This window comes from Saccharomyces eubayanus, chromosome XII (genome assembly GCF_001298625.1).
Source record: "Saccharomyces eubayanus strain FM1318 chromosome XII, whole genome shotgun sequence".
In the NCBI taxonomy this organism is placed as follows: Eukaryota; Fungi; Ascomycota; class Saccharomycetes; order Saccharomycetales; family Saccharomycetaceae; genus Saccharomyces; species Saccharomyces eubayanus.
This window is the reverse complement of record NC_030971.1, coordinates 202,502-221,808: the sequence shown is the minus strand read 5'-3', so window position 1 is coordinate 221,808 and position 19,307 is coordinate 202,502. Positions and strand designations below refer to the sequence as shown.

The 19,307-nt window shown below is 40.1% G+C and overlaps 10 protein-coding genes and 1 non-coding gene across 11 annotated transcripts; 7 read left to right on the top strand and 4 right to left on the bottom strand.

Moving 5' to 3' along the window:
* Positions 1–358: 358 nt before the first annotated feature.
* On the top strand, positions 359–733 carry PAU23 (seripauperin PAU23; the record flags this gene model as incomplete). Its single annotated transcript, XM_018366630.1, has 1 exon — positions 359–733. One exon carries the CDS (start codon positions 359–361, stop codon positions 731–733), a length of 375 nt encoding a protein of 124 aa, XP_018220469.1.
* Positions 734–1,283: 550 nt separating this feature from the next.
* Positions 1,284–1,907, top strand: DI49_3565 (uncharacterized protein; the record flags this gene model as incomplete). Its single annotated transcript, XM_018366629.1, has 1 exon — positions 1,284–1,907. The coding sequence occupies one exon, from the start codon at positions 1,284–1,286 to the stop codon at positions 1,905–1,907; it is 624 nt and encodes a 207-aa protein (XP_018220468.1).
* Positions 1,908–2,415: 508 nt separating this feature from the next.
* DI49_3564 lies at positions 2,416–2,488 on the top strand. The gene has a single exon. It is a non-coding gene; the product is annotated as a tRNA-Ala (tRNA).
* Positions 2,489–2,943: 455 nt separating this feature from the next.
* Positions 2,944–5,034, top strand: MLH2 (mismatch repair protein MLH2; the record flags this gene model as incomplete). Its single annotated transcript, XM_018366628.1, has 1 exon — positions 2,944–5,034. The coding sequence occupies one exon, from the start codon at positions 2,944–2,946 to the stop codon at positions 5,032–5,034; it is 2,091 nt and encodes a 696-aa protein (XP_018220467.1).
* A 452-nt stretch (positions 5,035–5,486) lies between these two features.
* SMF3 (putative divalent metal ion transporter SMF3) lies at positions 5,487–6,908 on the top strand (the record flags this gene model as incomplete). Its single annotated transcript, XM_018366627.1, has 1 exon — positions 5,487–6,908. One exon carries the CDS (start codon positions 5,487–5,489, stop codon positions 6,906–6,908), a length of 1,422 nt encoding a protein of 473 aa, XP_018220466.1.
* A 242-nt stretch (positions 6,909–7,150) lies between these two features.
* RSC58 (Rsc58p) lies at positions 7,151–8,653 on the bottom strand (the record flags this gene model as incomplete). Its single annotated transcript, XM_018366626.1, has 1 exon — positions 7,151–8,653. One exon carries the CDS (start codon positions 8,651–8,653, stop codon positions 7,151–7,153), a length of 1,503 nt encoding a protein of 500 aa, XP_018220465.1.
* A 276-nt stretch (positions 8,654–8,929) lies between these two features.
* RAD5 (DNA helicase RAD5) lies at positions 8,930–12,445 on the bottom strand (the record flags this gene model as incomplete). The annotated part of the gene is made up of 1 exon (XM_018366625.1): positions 8,930–12,445. The coding sequence occupies one exon, from the start codon at positions 12,443–12,445 to the stop codon at positions 8,930–8,932; it is 3,516 nt and encodes a 1,171-aa protein (XP_018220464.1).
* Positions 12,446–12,661: 216 nt separating this feature from the next.
* DI49_3559 (uncharacterized protein) lies at positions 12,662–14,158 on the bottom strand (the record flags this gene model as incomplete). The annotated part of the gene is made up of 1 exon (XM_018366624.1): positions 12,662–14,158. One exon carries the CDS (start codon positions 14,156–14,158, stop codon positions 12,662–12,664), a length of 1,497 nt encoding a protein of 498 aa, XP_018220463.1.
* Positions 14,159–14,875: 717 nt separating this feature from the next.
* RPL15A (60S ribosomal protein eL15) lies at positions 14,876–15,490 on the top strand (the record flags this gene model as incomplete). The annotated part of the gene is made up of 1 exon (XM_018366623.1): positions 14,876–15,490. The coding sequence occupies one exon, from the start codon at positions 14,876–14,878 to the stop codon at positions 15,488–15,490; it is 615 nt and encodes a 204-aa protein (XP_018220462.1).
* Positions 15,491–16,158: 668 nt separating this feature from the next.
* Positions 16,159–17,934, top strand: ADE16 (bifunctional phosphoribosylaminoimidazolecarboxamide formyltransferase/IMP cyclohydrolase ADE16; the record flags this gene model as incomplete). The annotated part of the gene is made up of 1 exon (XM_018366622.1): positions 16,159–17,934. The coding sequence occupies one exon, from the start codon at positions 16,159–16,161 to the stop codon at positions 17,932–17,934; it is 1,776 nt and encodes a 591-aa protein (XP_018220461.1).
* Positions 17,935–17,967: 33 nt separating this feature from the next.
* DI49_3556 (uncharacterized protein) lies at positions 17,968–18,423 on the bottom strand (the record flags this gene model as incomplete). The annotated part of the gene is made up of 1 exon (XM_018366621.1): positions 17,968–18,423. The coding sequence occupies one exon, from the start codon at positions 18,421–18,423 to the stop codon at positions 17,968–17,970; it is 456 nt and encodes a 151-aa protein (XP_018220460.1).
* Positions 18,424–19,307: the final 884 nt, after the last annotated feature.

The following is a 19,307-nucleotide window of genomic DNA, read 5'->3' as shown; positions in this document are numbered from 1 at the left end:
GTTCTTCGTGCCTTCTCTATAGTCAGCATTCTTCCATTCTTAAATTCTGAGCATACGGAAATGTATAAACGCTAGAAAGCGTGCCTTCATGTACGAGGTCTGTTTAAAGGGCATCGTTCAGGAACAAGAGCATTTCTATAGTGCCAAAGAGTGTGGGATGTGAGAGGTGAAAAGTGAGAAGTGAGAAATATGATAGTGCGTCCAGTAGGTCGTTTGGACGGTAGCTGGTCAAGAAAGCCATATAAATAGAGCAGCTTTGATCTGCTATCTTTAGGAGTATACCTCGTTCTTTTCTTTCCAGCTGATATAACACAACCAAAAAACAACTAAAACAATCACTCATAAACAACCAAACACAATGGTCAAATTAACTTCAATCGCTGCTGGTGTCGCCGCCATCGCTGCTGGTGTAGCCGCTGCCCCAGCCACCACCACTTTATCTCCATCCGATGAAAGAGTCAACTTGGTTGAATTGGGTGTCTACGTTTCTGATATCAGAGCTCATTTGGCTCAATACTACTTGTTCCAAGCCGCTCACCCAACTGAGACATACCCAGTTGAAGTTGCTGAAGCTGTTTTCAACTATGGTGATTTCACTACCATGTTGACTGGTGTCGCCGCAGACCAAGTCACCAGAATGATCACTGGTGTCCCATGGTACTCCACCAGATTGAGACCAGCCATCTCTAGTGCTTTGTCCAAGGACGGTATCTACACCGCTGTCCCAAAATAGAGTGCTATCCTTACGAATAGAATCCTATAGAGATTAGAAAGTTTTACGAAAAAAAATTAAACAAGATTTCGACGGCATAAATAGCTCAATATGTGTATATTAATATGTATATTAAAATTACAGGCCTTTTTGATCAACTGGACAGCTTTTGAACGATCTAGCAGAACGTGGCGATCTGAGAGTTTTTTCTTCTTAGCCTTATTTGTGTTTTGTGTTATTTGCACTATCTCTTAGCACTGTCATGGTGAATTTCACTTACCCCTACCGTTATTCCACATTAAGCTTCAGCTCACTGTTTAATACGCATGCATACGAATGCATAAAGAATCTTATATTTTGTTAGTCGCGATGTAGTCTTTTTCGCTAAAAATTAAAAAAGCTAATTTCTCAATTTGAGATCTACTTTCAGGGAGTTGCATTTTTATGCAAAAAACTGCTCCTCACATTGCAAAGTTCAAGTGTATTTAAATAAAAGTATTCCTTAGCATTTAGTCCCCCCCCTCCCACAGCCCCTACACAACCTCAAAGGATTCATCATTGACATTCCACGATGAAAACCGCCAAAGAGATAGAGCCTAGTGCTACCATAAACCAGGATGAAATTCCTAAATCCAAAATTTTTCTATTTGTTGAAAAACTATCAACAATCTCTATCTCCGTTTGTTGTGGAGTAGACGTTATGACGCCATCATTACATTATCTAACTGGAAAGTACCCAAAGGTCATTGGCTTTATGCTTGTGCAGTCTGCCTTGGTTTGTATGACGCTTCTCATAAACCTGGTTTATCTTTTCTTATTATGGAGAAATGGACTACTTAAGAAGCAGAATAAAAGAGAGCCAAAAAGATGTTCCAAAGTGTCATGCTCTCAATGTAATGCTAGAAGGCAATATCCAAGATGGTTTAAGTTGAAGCATTTGCTACTATCGCTAGCAACGCTGACTTTTGGAATTTACTCACTTATCAAGATAGACATCTTTTTTGAGACTGACCAAACTGTTGACTTATACCGACTATCGCAGCTATTCGGCTGGCAACTCAGCGCAATTTGTAGTTTCATCCTTCTTACCTTTTATGGGAACCAGTTAAGTTTACATAATGGACCTCTTCAAGTGAATGACGATGACGATGAAAAGAAAGCAGTGCTTGGAATGAGAGCGGATCAACGGGTTTAGTTTTTTCAGTTTTTGTTTATACGGAGTAATAATTTTATACAGGATTAAATGAATCGTGTTTGTCAAAATAACGAAACAATTTAGGTGATAAACGGCATCGCTGTACGACCTAGTGTATCAACTATAATTCTCCTTGTCATCCGGAAATGAATGATGTATATGGTTATATAATCCTTCTGCACCTTAACGTGCTTACAGCACATCGAACCAAGTAATCTCCTCGAGAATGAAGGAAAAGTAGCGGAAATTGCATGTGCCATACGTTGATCTACTCGCATTAAATAATAAAATGACGGCCCTCCGCTGAAAAGAACCAATACCATTATTAATAGTTACTTCCGGCAAATCGCAAACGAAGAGACGTAATAAAGCCGGCTCGGTGAATATAGTAGAGCCTAGTAACAAAACATTGTCAAGTACAACAATAGGATACTTAACTCCAAGAAAAAGCCTCTGCTATTTCAAGTAACGAAACAGAAATCTCGTTGTTCTTCTCCTATCAAGAATAGGGCACATGGCGCAGTTGGTAGCGCGCTTCCCTTGCAAGGAAGAGGTCATCGGTTCGATTCCGGTTGCGTCCATATTTTTTACTGATTTTTTTTTTTGATTATTATCCACAACTTCCCAAGAAGGTCTACTTTGGGTACTAGAACTCTTTTTACAATTGGTAAAACATAGCATTGACCGGAAGCAATGTGTATGTTCACCTGACACGTCAGTTAAACATTTGGTACATTTGAAGTCACCGTCTTCTCACTATATTTATGTTGCATTTGTCTATTTGCTTTGATTTTCAAATGATTTTGCCTTGGGCCGTATCCAGCACGTTGCTTTTGTCAAGGGGCTGTTCTCTTGAAAGTGCTTTTGGTATACCACTTGTCATATTATACTACCCACATTTTGCATCTATTCGGGCCCTTTTTTTACCGCCTATACAAAAAAAAAATAATAAACATTCGTTATATACATATATGTATACATATACCTCGTATTATATCAACTCAGTTAAAAAAGCGGATAATATTCTATAGCTGGAATGACAATACAGCAACTATCCTTGGACTCTCAAAGGAAGATTGTGTCTAGTTCCTTTATTTATGGTCCAGTGGCAGCTGTAAGAGAACTGATAGATAATAGCATCGATTCGGGTGCTAAAAATATCTACGTTGACATAGATTCCGCCACTGGAGGGTGCGACTATATATCAGTTAAAGACGATGGGTCTGGTGTAGATACGAATGATAGGCCTTTCATGTGCTCACACCATACCACGTCAAAGATAACCACTATCGGGGATATTTCAATTCTGACAACCTTAGGATTTAGAGGTGAAGCTTTATTTCTTTTATCGAATTTGTGTAACCAACAAGGCTCAATGCAGGTGGAGACGAAAACCGTAGGCGATGTTATTGGTGAAAAATGGTTAATTGATGGTGGAGGTGCTATCACGAATGGAAAGCGATATAAGATATCTTGTCCCGTTGGAACCACAGTAACACTAAGAAAGCTTTTAGGGGGATTGCGAGCGAGATATCTTGAAATATCCTCGAAACCAAGAAAAACACTTGATGAGCTGACCTATCTGATAAACCATTACTCCTTAATTCATAGAAACATTCGATTTTTTTTCTCACTTGTATCGTTACGAAAAAATGGTTCTGTAGAGCGTAAGCAAACACAAGAGACTTTAGACTCCAAAATTTCAAGAGCAAGAAGCTTATCCTTACTGGCAAGGTTGAAGAAGCCTGTACCAGTAAATTTCATAGCAGAGGAAAAGTTAGTCATTGATGAAAAAATGGCTTTAGATCTGGTTTTACCAAAAATGGTACCAGCATCAGATGTTATTAACATAAAGAAGCGGCTAAGATTCATATCTGTCAACGAAAGGGCTTTGTCTTTAAATTTGGAGACGGGGAAAGCTGTTTCTAAGCTGCTGTCGTCACTTTACAAGAACGCAAATCTACTAGAACCTATGGTTTGGTTTATTAATTTGAACTGTGATACGAAACTAATTGACGTTAACATTGAACCGGAGAAAAATGACGTGATGATCAAAGGCTTTGAAACAGTTCTTAAAAAATTAGAACTGAAAATAAAACTGCTATTGGAGGAAAAGCTTGACCCATGTACAAGCACAGCATATGATGAAAACGTACAGTCCTTGGCCAATAAAAGAATAACTCCTACACTGGAGATTCTCGCACCTGACGTGGAGAATGAAACAATAAAAAGTTGTGGTAATGGTACAAATGAGGAGAAAGGTGGCAACGGGCAGAATAACTTAAAATCGATAATACCTACTTATAACGACGAACCCAATTTAGAAAACACAACTATTGTTGATGCTACACCCTCGCCTACAAAGATCGAAAAAGGTGAATTTCTTGACCAACAAACTCAGGAGAGCCTTTCAAACTGTAAAATCCCGAGCTCCAGATCTCTGGCTTCTGAAGATGGTACCAACTGGCGTCACAATTTGCAAGAGGATTTAAGTGAAAGCAATGAAGTGGCGGGAGCTGGCTCCTCAACATTGCCCTCTTCTTTGACTTATAATTATATAGAAACTATCCCAGAAAATGAAGATCTAGAGCTTTCCAAAGATGCATCTATTTCCAATCCTTTCATGATTACGAAGATAAGAAGTGTTAATAGGAAACTAAGTGAAGACTCGCATAAAGCTAAAAATGGTAATTGCGACGGTGCCGAAGCAGGAAAAATACGTGAGAAAATGCAATTGTCAAGCACAACAGAGGAAGAATTGTTTAGACCACAAAAAACATATAGCAAAAGAACTGACGGCGTGAACACGAAAACTGATTCAGACGACTTGAAACAAAAGAATATTGATAAATATGCAAAAAAAGTGTCACACTTACACAATAGAGTACCGAGACTCATACAATTTTCTGAATATACCAACAACCTTGTCTTTGATTGGAAACACAGCAAACCTCCAGCGCACAACACCGATAGCTTTGCCAAAGATGCTCTATGGTTACGTTCCAGAGATGAACCCACTAATCCTTCTTTCAGCCTCTTGCAAGGCTTGCGAACGCGTGTGAAGAAACGAGGACGCACTGAAGCCACAGCAAACGGCTGGTGCCTCTTCACGCCAGACAGTTCTTGACGATCGCGTGTACTGTTACCATATAACACACAATAGACCACTGCACAATAGACCATTGTTTGTAACTCATGGCAACCGCACCCTGTTGCCCGCCCTGCCTCTCTTTTAGTTTCCGCACCTTGAAATTTCCGTTTTGGTCAATCTGAAAAATCACTAGTTGCATTGCTACGATATCCTGTTGCCAGGCGATCCAAAGTATTTATACTCTGGATTAATCATTCTTCTCATTGTTTACTTCGGAGGTTGCATTGTTGAATATTGCCTGAAAGTACCAGGAAGATAAGAAAGTTTGTTCATATAGAAACACGGGGCTTCACTAGATATTTTTTTCACATTTTTTAGCTATACCCAATCCACCGTCCCTTTATATTCTCTCTATATATCATCGATTCTAGACTAACCAACAATAACAACAACGACAACAACATCAATAACACCAACAACAGAAAAACATGCGGTCCTATACGGAAATTCTTCAGAAGTTCGTTAGGTTCATTGGGCCAGGGATCCTGGTCAGTGTGGCCTATATGGACCCAGGGAATTATGCTACTAGTGTTTCTGGTGGTGCCCAGTACAAATATACCTTATTGTTTTCCATTTTCATATCGAATATCTTTGCTGTGCTTTTACAATGTCTTTGTGTCAAGCTGGGTACTGTGACGGGTTATGATTTGGCTGAAAACTGTCGTCATAATCTACCTAAGAAACTGAACTATACTCTTTACTTTTTTGCTGAAGTGGCCATCATCGCCACTGATTTGGCTGAAGTTGTGGGTACTGCCATTGCCTTGCAAATTCTTTTCAAGATACCACTGACTTGGGGTGTCTTATTAACGGTGTTGGATGTCCTAGTAATCTTAATGTTCTACACACCAAACGGTCAGTCTTTGAAAAAAGTCAGAGTATTTGAATTTGGTGTTGGTATCCTGGTCATCGGTACTTGTATTTGTTTCGTCCTAGAATTGTTCAAGATTTCTATTCCCGATAAAGCTGAACTGTTTAAGGGGTTTTTGCCTTCGACTATTATCTTCAAAGAGCAACAAGCTCTTTATATCTCCTTAGGTATCTTAGGTGCCACCGTCATGCCTCATTCTTTGTATTTGGGCTCGTCCATTGTTAAGCCAAGATTGCATGATTATGATATGAAGAAATATGGGAAGGTTAATGATCGTCCAAGCTTAAGCGCTATAAAATACTCGTTAAACTACGCTTACGCCGAGTTAATCATCTCTCTGTTTTTGATCGCTACTTTCGTTAATTCCGCTATTTTAATCGTTGCAGGTGCCACTTTATCTGGTCAACCTGAAGCAGAGGATGCTGATTTATTATCTATTTACAAATTGCTGGTCCATTACATATCACCCGCAGCAGGTTTGATCTTTGCGTTAGCCATGCTATGCTCAGGACAGTCTGCAGGTATCATTTGTACACTTGCTGGGCAAATCGTTTCAGAAGGGTTTCTGCAATGGTCTTTACCACCTTGGGCCACAAGATTGTGCACAAGATTAATCGCCATTGTACCATGTGTATTTGTTACTTTAACCATGGGTGAAAAAGGAATTTCAGATATTTTGAATCTCTCTCAAGTGGTATTATCGTTGATTTTACCAATCGTTTCAGCGCCTTTGATTTACTTTACCGCAAATAGGAAACTAATGGTCGTTCATGATGAAAATGGAGTGGTGAGGGCTCCCAACGATGCTAACACAATCACAGACGAAACTACTCCATTGAATTCCAAGCACAGTAAAATCGTCGATTTTACAAACAGTCGCTTATTAACCTATACCTCCATTTTCGTGTGGGCTTTAATAGGTAGTTTGAACTGTTATCTGGTGATTTCGTTCTGTTTAGGTGCTGACATCCACTTTTAGTGGAGTTTATTTATTTCTCTTACACTGTTGTCTTTTTATTTCTGTTTTATCTCTTTTTTTTTATTTTGCATAATACAACCCGAATATATACTTATATATGTATAGCCTTCAGACAAATGCATATTTATCTAACCTCAAAATCATAGACATATAGCACTTCTAAATCAATGAACTTGTCATAAAAAACAAAGAAAAGTGTTTAATTAATTCTATCCAAAAAATTCTCCAAATTCCCTGCGCATTCATTTCTTGTGTTTCCTTTTACGACCTGGTTGGGCCCTTACTACGGGTATACTGCCATTGTAGTTTGTTTGTAAGACTGGGAATGCCCTTACACTGTTTATTGGTAACTTGGAAACTTTTTTGGCCAAAATAATTTCCTTTAGTATTCTCTTCACTTTAAAATATACTTCTCTCTCCTCGGTGGTGGGCTTGGAAACTCTATTTAAAATCCGCTCTTTTCTTAATTGTTTTAGTTTTAAAAGGGACTCTGAAACTAACTTATCTGGCGTACCATTTTGGAAGCTTTCGACTTCATCATCCCCAATATAATTCGATGGTGTCCAATTATACAGATTTTGAAGCTTAATTATAGTCTGTTCGTTATCTTCAGTGCCCTCAGTATTCTTAGAGGTGGTACTTACATTATCATCATTGTCATCAACACTTTCGGTACCATCAATCTTGCCATCAACAACCTCATGGTCATGTTTCTGTTCAATATTTTTGTCATCTTCATTCGCATCCAGTTTCTCCTCTTGCGTCGTCTTTTTTTCGCTTGTTTCATACAAGTCCATGTAACCTATTCTTTCAAGCCAAATAAGCCCTCTTGTTGTTGAGTCCACAACTGTGCCGTTTTCATTAAAGGAAGGGGCCCAAGAATTGTAGTTTCCATATTTCAACCAAACAGTCGTAGGTAGTGCATACCAGTTAGGATGCAAAAACCTTGTCATCATCTCAGTCGGTGGTAGAGTCGGATCCGGAATATTACTAGTATTAGCGCCCACAAATCCTAATCTAGGGGCTTCATTTTCTATGTCAGTTTGGGGTATGACATTGTTTATTTTAAAGTTTGTGTTGGGCAATTCATGGGGTCTTTTATCAAGGTTAGATTTAGAAATGATCGACGAGAAAAGATCCATATCTTTGGTTTTTATATGAAATGTTTGAGAAATTGGTAGAGAATAGTTCATAGAGATCTTGAYAAAGTCATTGGAGATAGTCTTGTCTAGTTCTGTAGCATCATCATCATCGTAGTCATCCGCCTCGTTCCCACCTAAAATCTTCCCACTTCTTGACTTCGATTTATTTGTTTGTGTTAAGGCAATTCCTATTCTAAAACATTCCCGTAATAAAAGTTCAGAGGAGAATTTGTAGAACTTGTCAACTAACTGGTAGTTCCTTGTGCCCTGCGGGTAAAAGTGGATGAGCATTGTACAGACCAATTTGATATCGTGATACAGCTTGTAAAACCCACCTTGCACAGGCTCATACTCTCCATCTTCAAACCTCTTATTGATGGTGGTTAAAGCCAGCTTATCCTCATTACGTATGGAGCCTTCCGAGTTGCTTCTATTCCTAATGAACTTACAATACGATTCATATATTTTATCCGGATTTTTCTCAAAGAACTTGGCTGGGAAACTCTCATCTACTACGCGACATTTTACGGAAGCAGCAATCAGAATGGATTGCACATTCACCAAAAGATCTTTGAAAGTCCTGTCATCCACGCTTTCCGTCATAATAAAAAACCTTAATTGCCAAATTCACGCCGTGCTTAACCTCGGACTGTCAACTATTTTCTTTGTCTTCCTATTTCATAATAATACGTTCTGGCGCTGTTTTTTTCTTTACTTTTTCCAAATGTTCATTTTCCTAATTGCCAAACTAAAAAGACAAAATGCGGGTAATAACCTAGAAAACTAATAAGCGCAACGTCAAGCAGTAAAATAAGATAGTCGATCTATATTACGTTGAAAGTAGTGTGTAAAGTCCTTATATATGAGTACAGAGTATATTCACTCGAACAGCATTTGGATTTCCTCAATCCTTCTTTTCCTTCTTTCGTCCTCGTCGGCATCCATGGCCTCACCAATGGTTCTCTTCTTTTCTTGAATGCGCAGCATTTTCTCCTCTATACTATTTTGAACAATGAATCTAACGACCTTCACGCTGCTCGTCTGTCCAATTCTATGGAGCCGATCTATAGCTTGGTCTTCCATGCTGGGTGACCACCATGGGTCCATCATGTAGGCATGAGATGCACAAGTCAAATTCAAACCCACACCACCGGCTTTCAGTGACAGTAGCAATATTTTCTGTCTGCTATAGTCCTTAACAGCGAAATCAGCTAGTACACTAGTCCTTTCTTTTAAAGAAAGACGGCCATCAAATTTGTAGATCTTGGCGACGTCATTGGGGAAAGCGTGAGTAAGTTCCATCTCCAGGATGTCCAAGTAGGTAGAGAATTGGGAAAATATAACAACTTGTTCACCTGCGGAACTATCTTGTAGCAATTGAAGCTCCTTCATTAGGGCAGTGATCTTACTTGACTTCGATGCAGAGGTATATGCTTTAAATTCCACGTTTCCTGGACTGACATTTTGTCGCCTCAAGGCCAGTAAACGACTCCCATCTATTGGTTCACGACAGTTTGGGCACTTTAAAGGAAGCTCCTTACCGTTCTGAAACTCGACATATTCAAATAAACATTTTTCGCAAAAACTGTGACCACATTCAGTGAATACCACGTTATCCAAGTTAATAGGTTCCGCTGTGCAAATAGAACATTCCAACAGTTGAAGTGATTCATTATCTGGATACTTAAATCTCAACTTTTCCATCACTGTTTCTAAATCTTCCTTGGTGAAAGAGCTACCGAATCTTTCGGAGGTTACACGAACCAAAGTATCGAGCTCCGCAGTTTGTTCCGTAACTAATTTATTGTTCTTGGACAAATCCTCGTCGTTCTCATCTTGGGTTCCAATAAGTTCTGGATGACAACAGACCTGTCTTAATCTCAAGATGTGAACAAGAATCGTAGAGTATTTCTTTAACAAATCACCTCGTGCAATTCCCGATTTCACGGACGTTTCAGCTTTATCCAGTAGAAACTTGTATAATACATCCTGAGATTTACTGAACGGTAATTTTTTAATGACGACTTCCTTTGGCGGCAACTCTACTAATAGGTTACCATCTGTGTCCTTCATCTGTTTTGTTCTTCTTAATAAGACAGGTTCCAAGATTGCATTCACCACATCAAATGCTTGTTTATAGTTTTTATTTTCAAAGGGCGTTGATACAAAAGTCTTCCAATAGTTGATTTGGCGCCAGGGGTCTAATTTTAAAAACTTCACAAGACTGTACAAATCATCAAGCCTGTTAATGATCGGTGTACCCGTTAAAACCCATTTACATTTCCCTTGTAAATCCATAATGGCTTTGGATGTGGCAGTCGTTCTGTTCCTTATATTATGGCCTTCATCAATAATTATACGATAAAAGTCAACAGAAAACAACCCAGATGTTATAGTCACGTCCTCATCTGTCATCATTCCCTTAGAATGCTTGGTCCATTCGTTTTGAACAATACCATATGTAGTAAGGACTACAGTTGGCGGATTCCTAGTCTTCGTCAGTAATGTTTTCAAGCTAGAAACATTCCCACCATAATACACTTCATGATACATATCAGACGAATTGTTAGCTTTTGTGAACTCGTTACCCCATTGAGTCAATAACGACATTGGAACTACAATTAAAGTTGTTTTAGATGCATAAGGCTTTTTGTTATCTTGTGAAGATGATGTAAAGGAACTAGGAATATCATCAGCACCTTCTGTAGTCTTAGCATCGAAAGGTTTCTTGTCGACAGCACTGGTATCGTAAGGACAAGATAAAATTAGTGAATATGCTGCAACAGTTTTACCCAAACCCATTTCATCCGATAGGATACCACCCTTTATCATCGTTTTCAATATAGGTTTTGCTAATGAAAACTCACCAGAATGCAAGTTCGCATAAAAGAATATATCGTCTTCCAAATTAACATGATCTTGTCTGGCCTTTTGAGATGCCCACGACATATCTGTCGGCCATTTAAATTGCTTCCATAAAGGGTTTATCATATTAGCATCTGTTTCCAAAGTCTCCTCATCAGATGCGGCTTTAGCAAATTCTTGTTCTCTTCTCAACATCCAGGTAAGACCTTGCTTTTGATAGTTTCGTAATTCCAGTTTGAAAACATCACGGGAAGGCTCTGTTTCAGGTAAACTTTTCAAAGAATCTGAAGATTGTGCAGCTTTATAGAAAGTTTTCAGTTGATTTAGGTTCATTGTTTCTTCTTCATGTTGGGTATTCCGAGGGTCCTCATGGACCTCAGTCACTTGGTCAGCGTTTATCTCGTCATCATCTATATCAATAACTTCTGGGTCGCTATTAAGTTCTATTTTATGCTTTTCTAATGCCTTCTGTTCATCCAAAATAGGTTTTAGTTTCAACCTATCAAATAACTTTAGTAGAGCCAGTCTCTTCGAACGATTCTCCAGCTCCTCATCGGTTTCGGTCAATGATCTACCAAATCTAGTATTGTCTTTTTCTCTTTTATTGTCTCTTTCTGTACGTCTTTTTTTCATGAAAGATAGATCATCGTTCGATGATTCCTCAAAAATTGTGGAGGTCAAAAAGCAATCCAATTGTAAGATAAAGCTGTCACCTATGCTCAAACGCTTGTTATCGCAAAAGACTAACGTAGCTTCAAAACTTATTTCTGAAGAGCTTAAAAGGGGGTATAGTATTTGAGCGATGTCTTCGGGGACTCGGCCAATTTCTCTATTATACTGGATATCATATATTCTTACTAGACTGGCCATGGAGGTTTTCTTCCTGCCTCGTGAATCATAAACTTTGGTGGCAGAAATCTCTTCACTTGATCTTTTTAGCTTTAACTGAGAACCGTATTTCAGGGGTCTAACGGTGGGCCTTGTAGCCATACCAGTGACTTGCAGAGCACCTATAAACCTTTTCCAAGTAATATCATCTTCTAATCGCGTTTGATTTCTGAAACCGTAATTTTTTCTTTTTCTAACATGAGATGGAGAGGGGGATAAGGCTGAAATAGAAGTATCAGGGCTTGTGTTTACCTGGGTTGGGGAAGACGGCAAATTACCGCCAAGTTTTCCATTATAATGATCAAAGTAGTGAGACAATGCCAAAGAGAGCCCTTCAGACTGGCTACTGAACTTTTCATTCAGTTCCACTGCAAGACTCATTGGCATCTCTGGGATAATTCTCTGAAGCTCCCCAATAAACTGATCTTGGTCATCTTTAACAACTTCCTTCACTGCCGATGGAAAGGTTTTTTCACCTTCGTCTTCTGGAGTTTCACTGACTGATACGGATTCCTTATCATTATCGCTATTTGCAAATAGAAATGACTCTTTATTCTCAGATTTAAAATTCAATGACACCTCCGAAGTATCAAGCTCATCATTGAAAAACCTTTTGCTTTCCTCCTGCTCGATCTGGCTCATGTTGCGAAGTACTCAAGGTGTTTATGTGCCCCCTAAAGCTGTTGCTATACGGTATCTTTGTGGATGATATACTCTTTAGTGAACAATGCACTTCGCAGAAGATATGATGTGCGGAAAAGTTAAGGGTTTATGACGCGTAAAATTTTCATCTGCCAAAATGACAGATGACGCGCCAGCAAATATATGAAAGGATAGACAATTTGAATACGAGACTATTTATTGATTACTTAGCTTTCTGATACAAGTGTTCTTCATCTCTAGGATGGAATTCAACCTATTTATCTTGGCTGAAAGATCTGAAATGAGGGGTTTCACCTCGTTTTGGTTCACGAAGTTTTGCTCTTCTGCGGTAAGCCTTTTGGATTTCTCCCTGATTATCTTGGAAAGCAGCTGTACTACTGAAAGAGTTTTTTGTCTTCTTTTACTTTCCATCATCAAGAAAAGCAGTTCGCCGTCAGTACCTTGCGAATTCTCTCTTAGTTTGCCCTCCAATTCTTGCCTTCTTTTGATAGATTCTTCTACCTGAAAGCAGAGATTACTTATCTTCGCTATTTGAAATCTTCTTTCTTTAATCGCGGCGAATTCGTCTCCCTGGATTGGTTTGGGTGCAGATTCGAATTTGGACTCAAAGATGTTTTCCAGAGACTGCAAAGCATTCCATTTATCCCTAAGAGGATCATCATGCTTTTCAAATTCAAAACCTTCGAGATCGATAATGGGCCCGTCGCCAAGAGAGTCACGTCTGAGAGAAGAGGAAAGGGTTCTTTCAGTTAGGGATTTAGTATCGGGAGGCGTTGAGCATGATGCCCTTGCCAAGGTGGAGTTATCTTTTTGGGGTGATTTTTCTTCACATTTGTTTTTAGTAATGTAGGGAACACCCTTCTTGTGATCGTTTAGTAGGCTTTCAAGGTGTATGATTTCAATGATTAGCCTGTTTTGTTCCATTTGAAGATTTTTTTTTTGGTCCTTCATTGAGGTTATATTTGGGTTTTGTGTTGCAGAACCATTCCTTTGTTCACGAGGTTGCGGGGTTTGTCTTTCAGTGGGATTCTTGAACGGCGCAGGCTCCAAAGTAGCAAACTTCGCTTTACTTAGTTCTAACGAGACAAAACTGCCAGATGACGATTTGATTCTTCTAAGAGATGATGTATCCGGCGCTAAATTCTTGGCATTTGGATACTCCTGCCTCGGCACTTCCACGGGAGGTGTCTCTTCAAAAGAAAACAGGCCATGTCTTTTACTATTTTCCTCATGTTTTTTAGGCAAGTTCCTTAAAGCAGGCTGTGCTGGTGGTGGATCAGCTTTTTTTTCATGTTGTTTTGGAATCTGAATTTCATCATCTGGCTTGACACCGCCAGTTGATTTGATACTATTTTTTCTCGATGACGACTTCTTCTTGAAAAAAGTGTTCACTCTTTTAATCAACCCAATAGAGTTTTGGCGTTGCTCATTTTGATGCTCCTCGAAACTTAATCTTTGGTTGTTCGTCTTTCCTGAGTATTTTTGAGTTGAATACTCTTTACCTTGCAAAGGATCATGGATGACCGGATGATGGGACAAATTCAAGTCCTGTAAAGTATTAGATGCCACCAAAGTTTCGACGTGAGGGCTAGGCTTCGCGATGGTTTGCCTCGGAACCGAATATTGAATGACCCTTCTGGGAATAATAGGCGTCTCCTGAATATATTCTACAATTTGTTCACGTTCCATCATCCCTGCGTCACAAATACACCACGCAAGCAAACAAAGATAATCGCTACATAAACATAAACTGAAGAGTTTATATCAAATATGTTGTTATAATATGTATTTTGAGGCTCGGATAAATACAGTAAATCATTTCCCTTGTACCTTTTCAGAGTGCATGAAAAAGGGGAAGGGTCTTTTTCTCAGTGATTTGGTAAGAAATAATACAAGTAAATAGCCTTTGCCGCCCACATTTAGCAAGCTAATTGATTTTGCTGTTTACCAAGAATAAAGCACTGCTTGTAGCATATGTTCCTAGCAATCTAGGAAACATAAATTAAGGCTTGTATAAGCTGCCTTATGTGTCACGTTACCAACATGTTGCCTCTCAACGGCATCCTGCAGGGGCCTCTGCGTTTTTTGCTGATGCACATTAAAACATGTTTTTCATAAAAACATCGTTCAGCGTGATACTCCACCTTTCAAAATGCACGGATGCCACATGCAGTCTTTTATTTTCATTTTTGTTTTTAAATTGTTTTTCGAATTACGAAAGGCCGACGCACAATCTTGCTTGAGGGTTAATGAAATTTTTCAAGACGTCTGACTTTTGCTTGATGATAAGAATGCCAATTTTTTAAAGTTGGTGTTATATCCATCTCTATATTACGTACGCTTGTGGTTTTTGGATTTCCTCTTCCTTCCTTAATTTAAGACCATCACGATCAAACAAATAATTCAGCAATGGGTGCCTACAAATATTTGGAAGAATTGCAAAGAAAGAAGCAATCTGATGTTTTGAGATTCTTGCAAAGAGTCAGAGTCTGGGAATACAGACAAAAGAACGTCATTCACAGAGCCGCTAGACCAACTAGACCAGACAAGGCTAGAAGATTAGGTTACAAGGCCAAGCAAGGTTTCGTTATCTACCGTGTCAGAGTCAGACGTGGTAACAGAAAGAGACCTGTTCCAAAGGGTGCCACTTACGGTAAGCCAACAAACCAAGGTGTCAATGAATTGAAATACCAAAGATCCTTGAGAGCTACCGCTGAAGAAAGAGTTGGTCGTCGTGCCGCTAACTTGAGAGTTTTGAACTCTTACTGGGTTAACCAAGATTCTACTTACAAGTACTTCGAAGTTATCTTGGTCGACCCTCAACACAAGGCTATCAGAAGAGATGCTCGTTACAACTGGATCTGTAACCCAGTTCACAAGCACCGTGAAGCTAGAGGTTTGACTGCCACTGGTAAGAAATCCAGAGGTATCAACAAGGGTCACAGATTCAACAACACCAAGGCTGGTAGAAGAAAGACCTGGAAGAAGCACAACACTTTGTCTCTATGGAGATACAGAAAATAAGCTGGCTGATGAAAAATATAGTTTTGTTGGGCAAGCTTTTGTTTACCTGACATCTCTTCTATACTGTTATTGTCTTCATATTTGATGATTTTATATATAAACTGTATACTTTTTCTTTAACCAATTTTTTTTTTCCTAAACGAACCTGAGGAACTACATTTTTTTCACCTACTAATCAAGATAGTCCCATTTCCTTCCTCACAGCCAGTTTCCGTGGCGTAGCCATGGAGCCGACAAGAGAAAGCTGCTTATCACGCATATACAGGTTTCGGGACCCTTTACAGGCTGCCTTGTTAATGCTCAGCAGCATCTTCCTTGCAGTAGCTTCCTTGCACTTAATTTCGCTACACTCACAGACACGTTTGACACCATGTCCTTTTTGGGCCGTACCTTGTTTTCTTGTTTTTTTTTTCTTTCCTTTTCCTCCCGTTTCTTTCCTTATTAGAACCGTCAGATAGACCAAAAAAAAATAAAAAGAGGGCTATTTCCGTTTTGAGAATAGGCGTTAATAATTGACAGATATACTGTTTTTTCTTCTGGGTTTTCAGTGATTGTTATTTCCCCTGTTCGATATTGCGATTATATAGCATACAAGGTCTGTTCAAGTGTCCAATTTCGAATAAAGAAGCGAGGTTTACCATAAATAGGGGCAGAAGAAAAGAACTGAAATGGGTAAGTATACCAAGACCGCGATTCTGTCAGTTTATGATAAGACAGGTTTATTAGACTTAGCTAAGGGATTAGTGGAGAACAATGTTCATATCCTAGCATCTGGGGGGACAGCCAACATGGTCAGGGAGGCCGGTTTCCCTGTGGACGATGTTTCTTCAATCACACATGCGCCTGAAATGCTAGGGGGCAGGGTGAAAACTTTGCATCCTGCAGTACATGCGGGGATCCTTGCCAGAAATCTAGAGAGTGATGAGAAAGACTTGAAGGATCAACACATCGACAAGGTGGATTTTGTCGTCTGCAATTTGTATCCCTTCAAAGAAACTGTGGCTAAGATCGGTGTTACGGTACAAGAAGCCGTGGAAGAAATTGACATTGGTGGAGTAACTTTATTGAGAGCTGCTGCGAAGAATCATTCCAGAGTCACTATTTTGTCAGATCCGAACGATTACTCTAGCTTCTTACAAGATTTGACCAAAAATGGTGAAATATCTCAAGATCTAAGAAATAGGTTCGCTTTAAAGGCATTCGAACACACAGCCGACTATGATGCAGCAATTTCTGATTTTTTCAGGAAACAGTACTTTGAGGGAAAAGCTCAATTACCACTAAGATACGGTTGTAATCCTCATCAAAGACCTGCACAAGCTTACATCACCCAACAGGAAGAGTTGCCTTTCAAAGTTCTTTGCGGTACGCCAGGGTATATAAACCTTTTGGATGCCTTGAACTCGTGGCCCTTGGTGAAAGAGTTATCGGCGTCATTAAACCTACCAGCCGCAGCATCGTTCAAGCATGTCTCTCCTGCTGGTGCTGCAGTGGGTATTCCATTGTCTGATGTTGAAAGGCAAGTTTATTTTGTAAACGATGTGGACGATCTATCACCATTGGCATGCGCATACGCTAGAGCTCGCGGTGCGGACAGGATGTCATCATTTGGCGATTTCATTGCCCTATCTAACATCGTGGACGTCGCGACGGCAAAGATCATCTCCAAGGAGGTTTCCGATGGTGTGATTGCCCCCGGATATGAACCGGAAGCATTGAAGATATTATCTAAGAAGAAGAACGGGAAATACTGTATCCTACAAATCGACCCGAACTTTGTTCCTGGGCAATTGGAATCCAGAGACGTTTATGGTGTAACACTACAACAAAAGAGGAACGATGCGATTATAAACCAGTCCACTTTCAAGGAGATCGTGTCCAAAAATAAGGGACTAACTGAGCAGGCCGTAATCGATTTAACCGTTGCCACGTTAGTTTTGAAGTACACGCAGTCGAATTCCGTTTGCTATGCCAAGAACGGTATGGTTGTTGGGCTGGGAGCTGGCCAACAATCGCGCATACACTGCACTAGATTGGCCGGGGACAAGACGGACAACTGGTGGCTAAGACAACACCCAAAGGTGCTGAACATGAAGTGGGCCAAGGGAATCAAGAGGGCTGACAAGTCCAACGCGATCGATCTCTTTGTTACAGGGCAAAGGATAGAGGGTCCAGAGAAGACGGACTATGAAAGCAAATTCGAAGAGATCCCTGAACCTTTCACCAAGGAGGAGAGACTGGAATGGCTGGGCAAACTAACCAACGTGTCGCTATCGTCCGACGCGTTTTTCCCCTTCCCAGATAACGTTTATAGAGCCGTGCAGTCCGGCGTGAAGTTCATTGCTGCCCCATCGGGGTCCGTCATGGACAAAGTTGTGTTTCAAGCGGCGGATTCATTCGATGTTGTCTACGTGGAGAACCCGATCCGTCTGTTCCACCATTAGATGCGGTGCGTCTTGTTTCAGAGGAGTGAGAAACTAGCCCCCAAGGAAAAACAAATAAACATAAACATATATAGCTGAATGGAAGTGTATATATACAAATAAGTATACCACTTTTTTAATTTTTACGTTGGATTTTTCTTTTTTGAAAGAAAACAGTAACAAAGAGCAAGATAATTTAATGTCTGTTATATAGAGATGTCTGCAGTATGGTTTTACCCAAATGATCATTGACCAAACTAGGGCCGTTTCATAGTGTTTAGGAATATACTGCGGTAGGATGACAACAAAGATGACCGAACTCAGATTTTCCCACTCGCCCTCGCGCCTTGCTCTCTCTTCGTAATAAGGAGAAAGCCCGGTGCGGGAGAAAGTATAGGAAAAGAGCTCAAGATCATGCATCCTACTTGATCTAAGTTGACTCGTCAACGGGGCTACTTCTGTCTCATCCATATAAATCATGGCAACAGCCCCCGAACCCCTCGCACACATCGTTAAAGGCAACAACACCCAAGACAATGACTAAGGAAAACAGCCCTTGGTCCAACGACTCAAAACCCCGGCCACGAGGACCAGAGGAGAAGTCGGAAGCCGAATCCCCTATATAGTGCCACTGTCCGAAGTGCCATCTAGATGTGAATGCGTGGGGCCCACTGGGGGCTCCTTGAGACTCTGCCTCTCGAGCGTTGAGAAACGCTAGCCCAGTGTTTTTAGGAAAGCTAAGCAACAATAGCAAGAAGCGCACGCACACGTATGCGCGTGTCTTCCCTTTCCTGTATGGTACCGAACTAGCACGAGACTATGGTTACTTTTTTATTCTAAAAGCAATAAAAGAAAAACTTAAAAGAACTAAAGAATCACTTGTAACTGTAGAAGGCCATTGACGAGAGATGCTAAGCGTTTATATAGGCGAGAGAAGATGAAAAAAAAAAAAGTGAAAAAGTGAAAAAGTGAAAAAAGCAAGAAATATCGACAGATTCCGGGTGACCTGGATGAGAATAGCCGCTGAAGGTTAGGGTTCAAAATCAGAGGGTAACCGCAGCAGTTTTTCCAAGAAGTTCTGGGATGAGGATAGGATCTCTCTTGGGATTATCGACTAGCCTGTGTAGTCGATCTAGTGACACAGTATAACATACAGCTGTTCGAGTGGTGTGAGTACATAACACGGAATAGCTGGGAAAAGGACAAGAAGATATGTGACCGGCTAAGTATCGCTGGAGCGCGCACCCCTACAAGCACCTTTATAGCACAAGAAACGTCCCACCTAGCCTCAACTCTATATAAAGCTTATATAAACTAGAAAACGTGTGTCCTATGGTTACGCTAGTTACCACTTTTTTCCTGTACATCAACTATGATGGTACAATGGAAAGGTT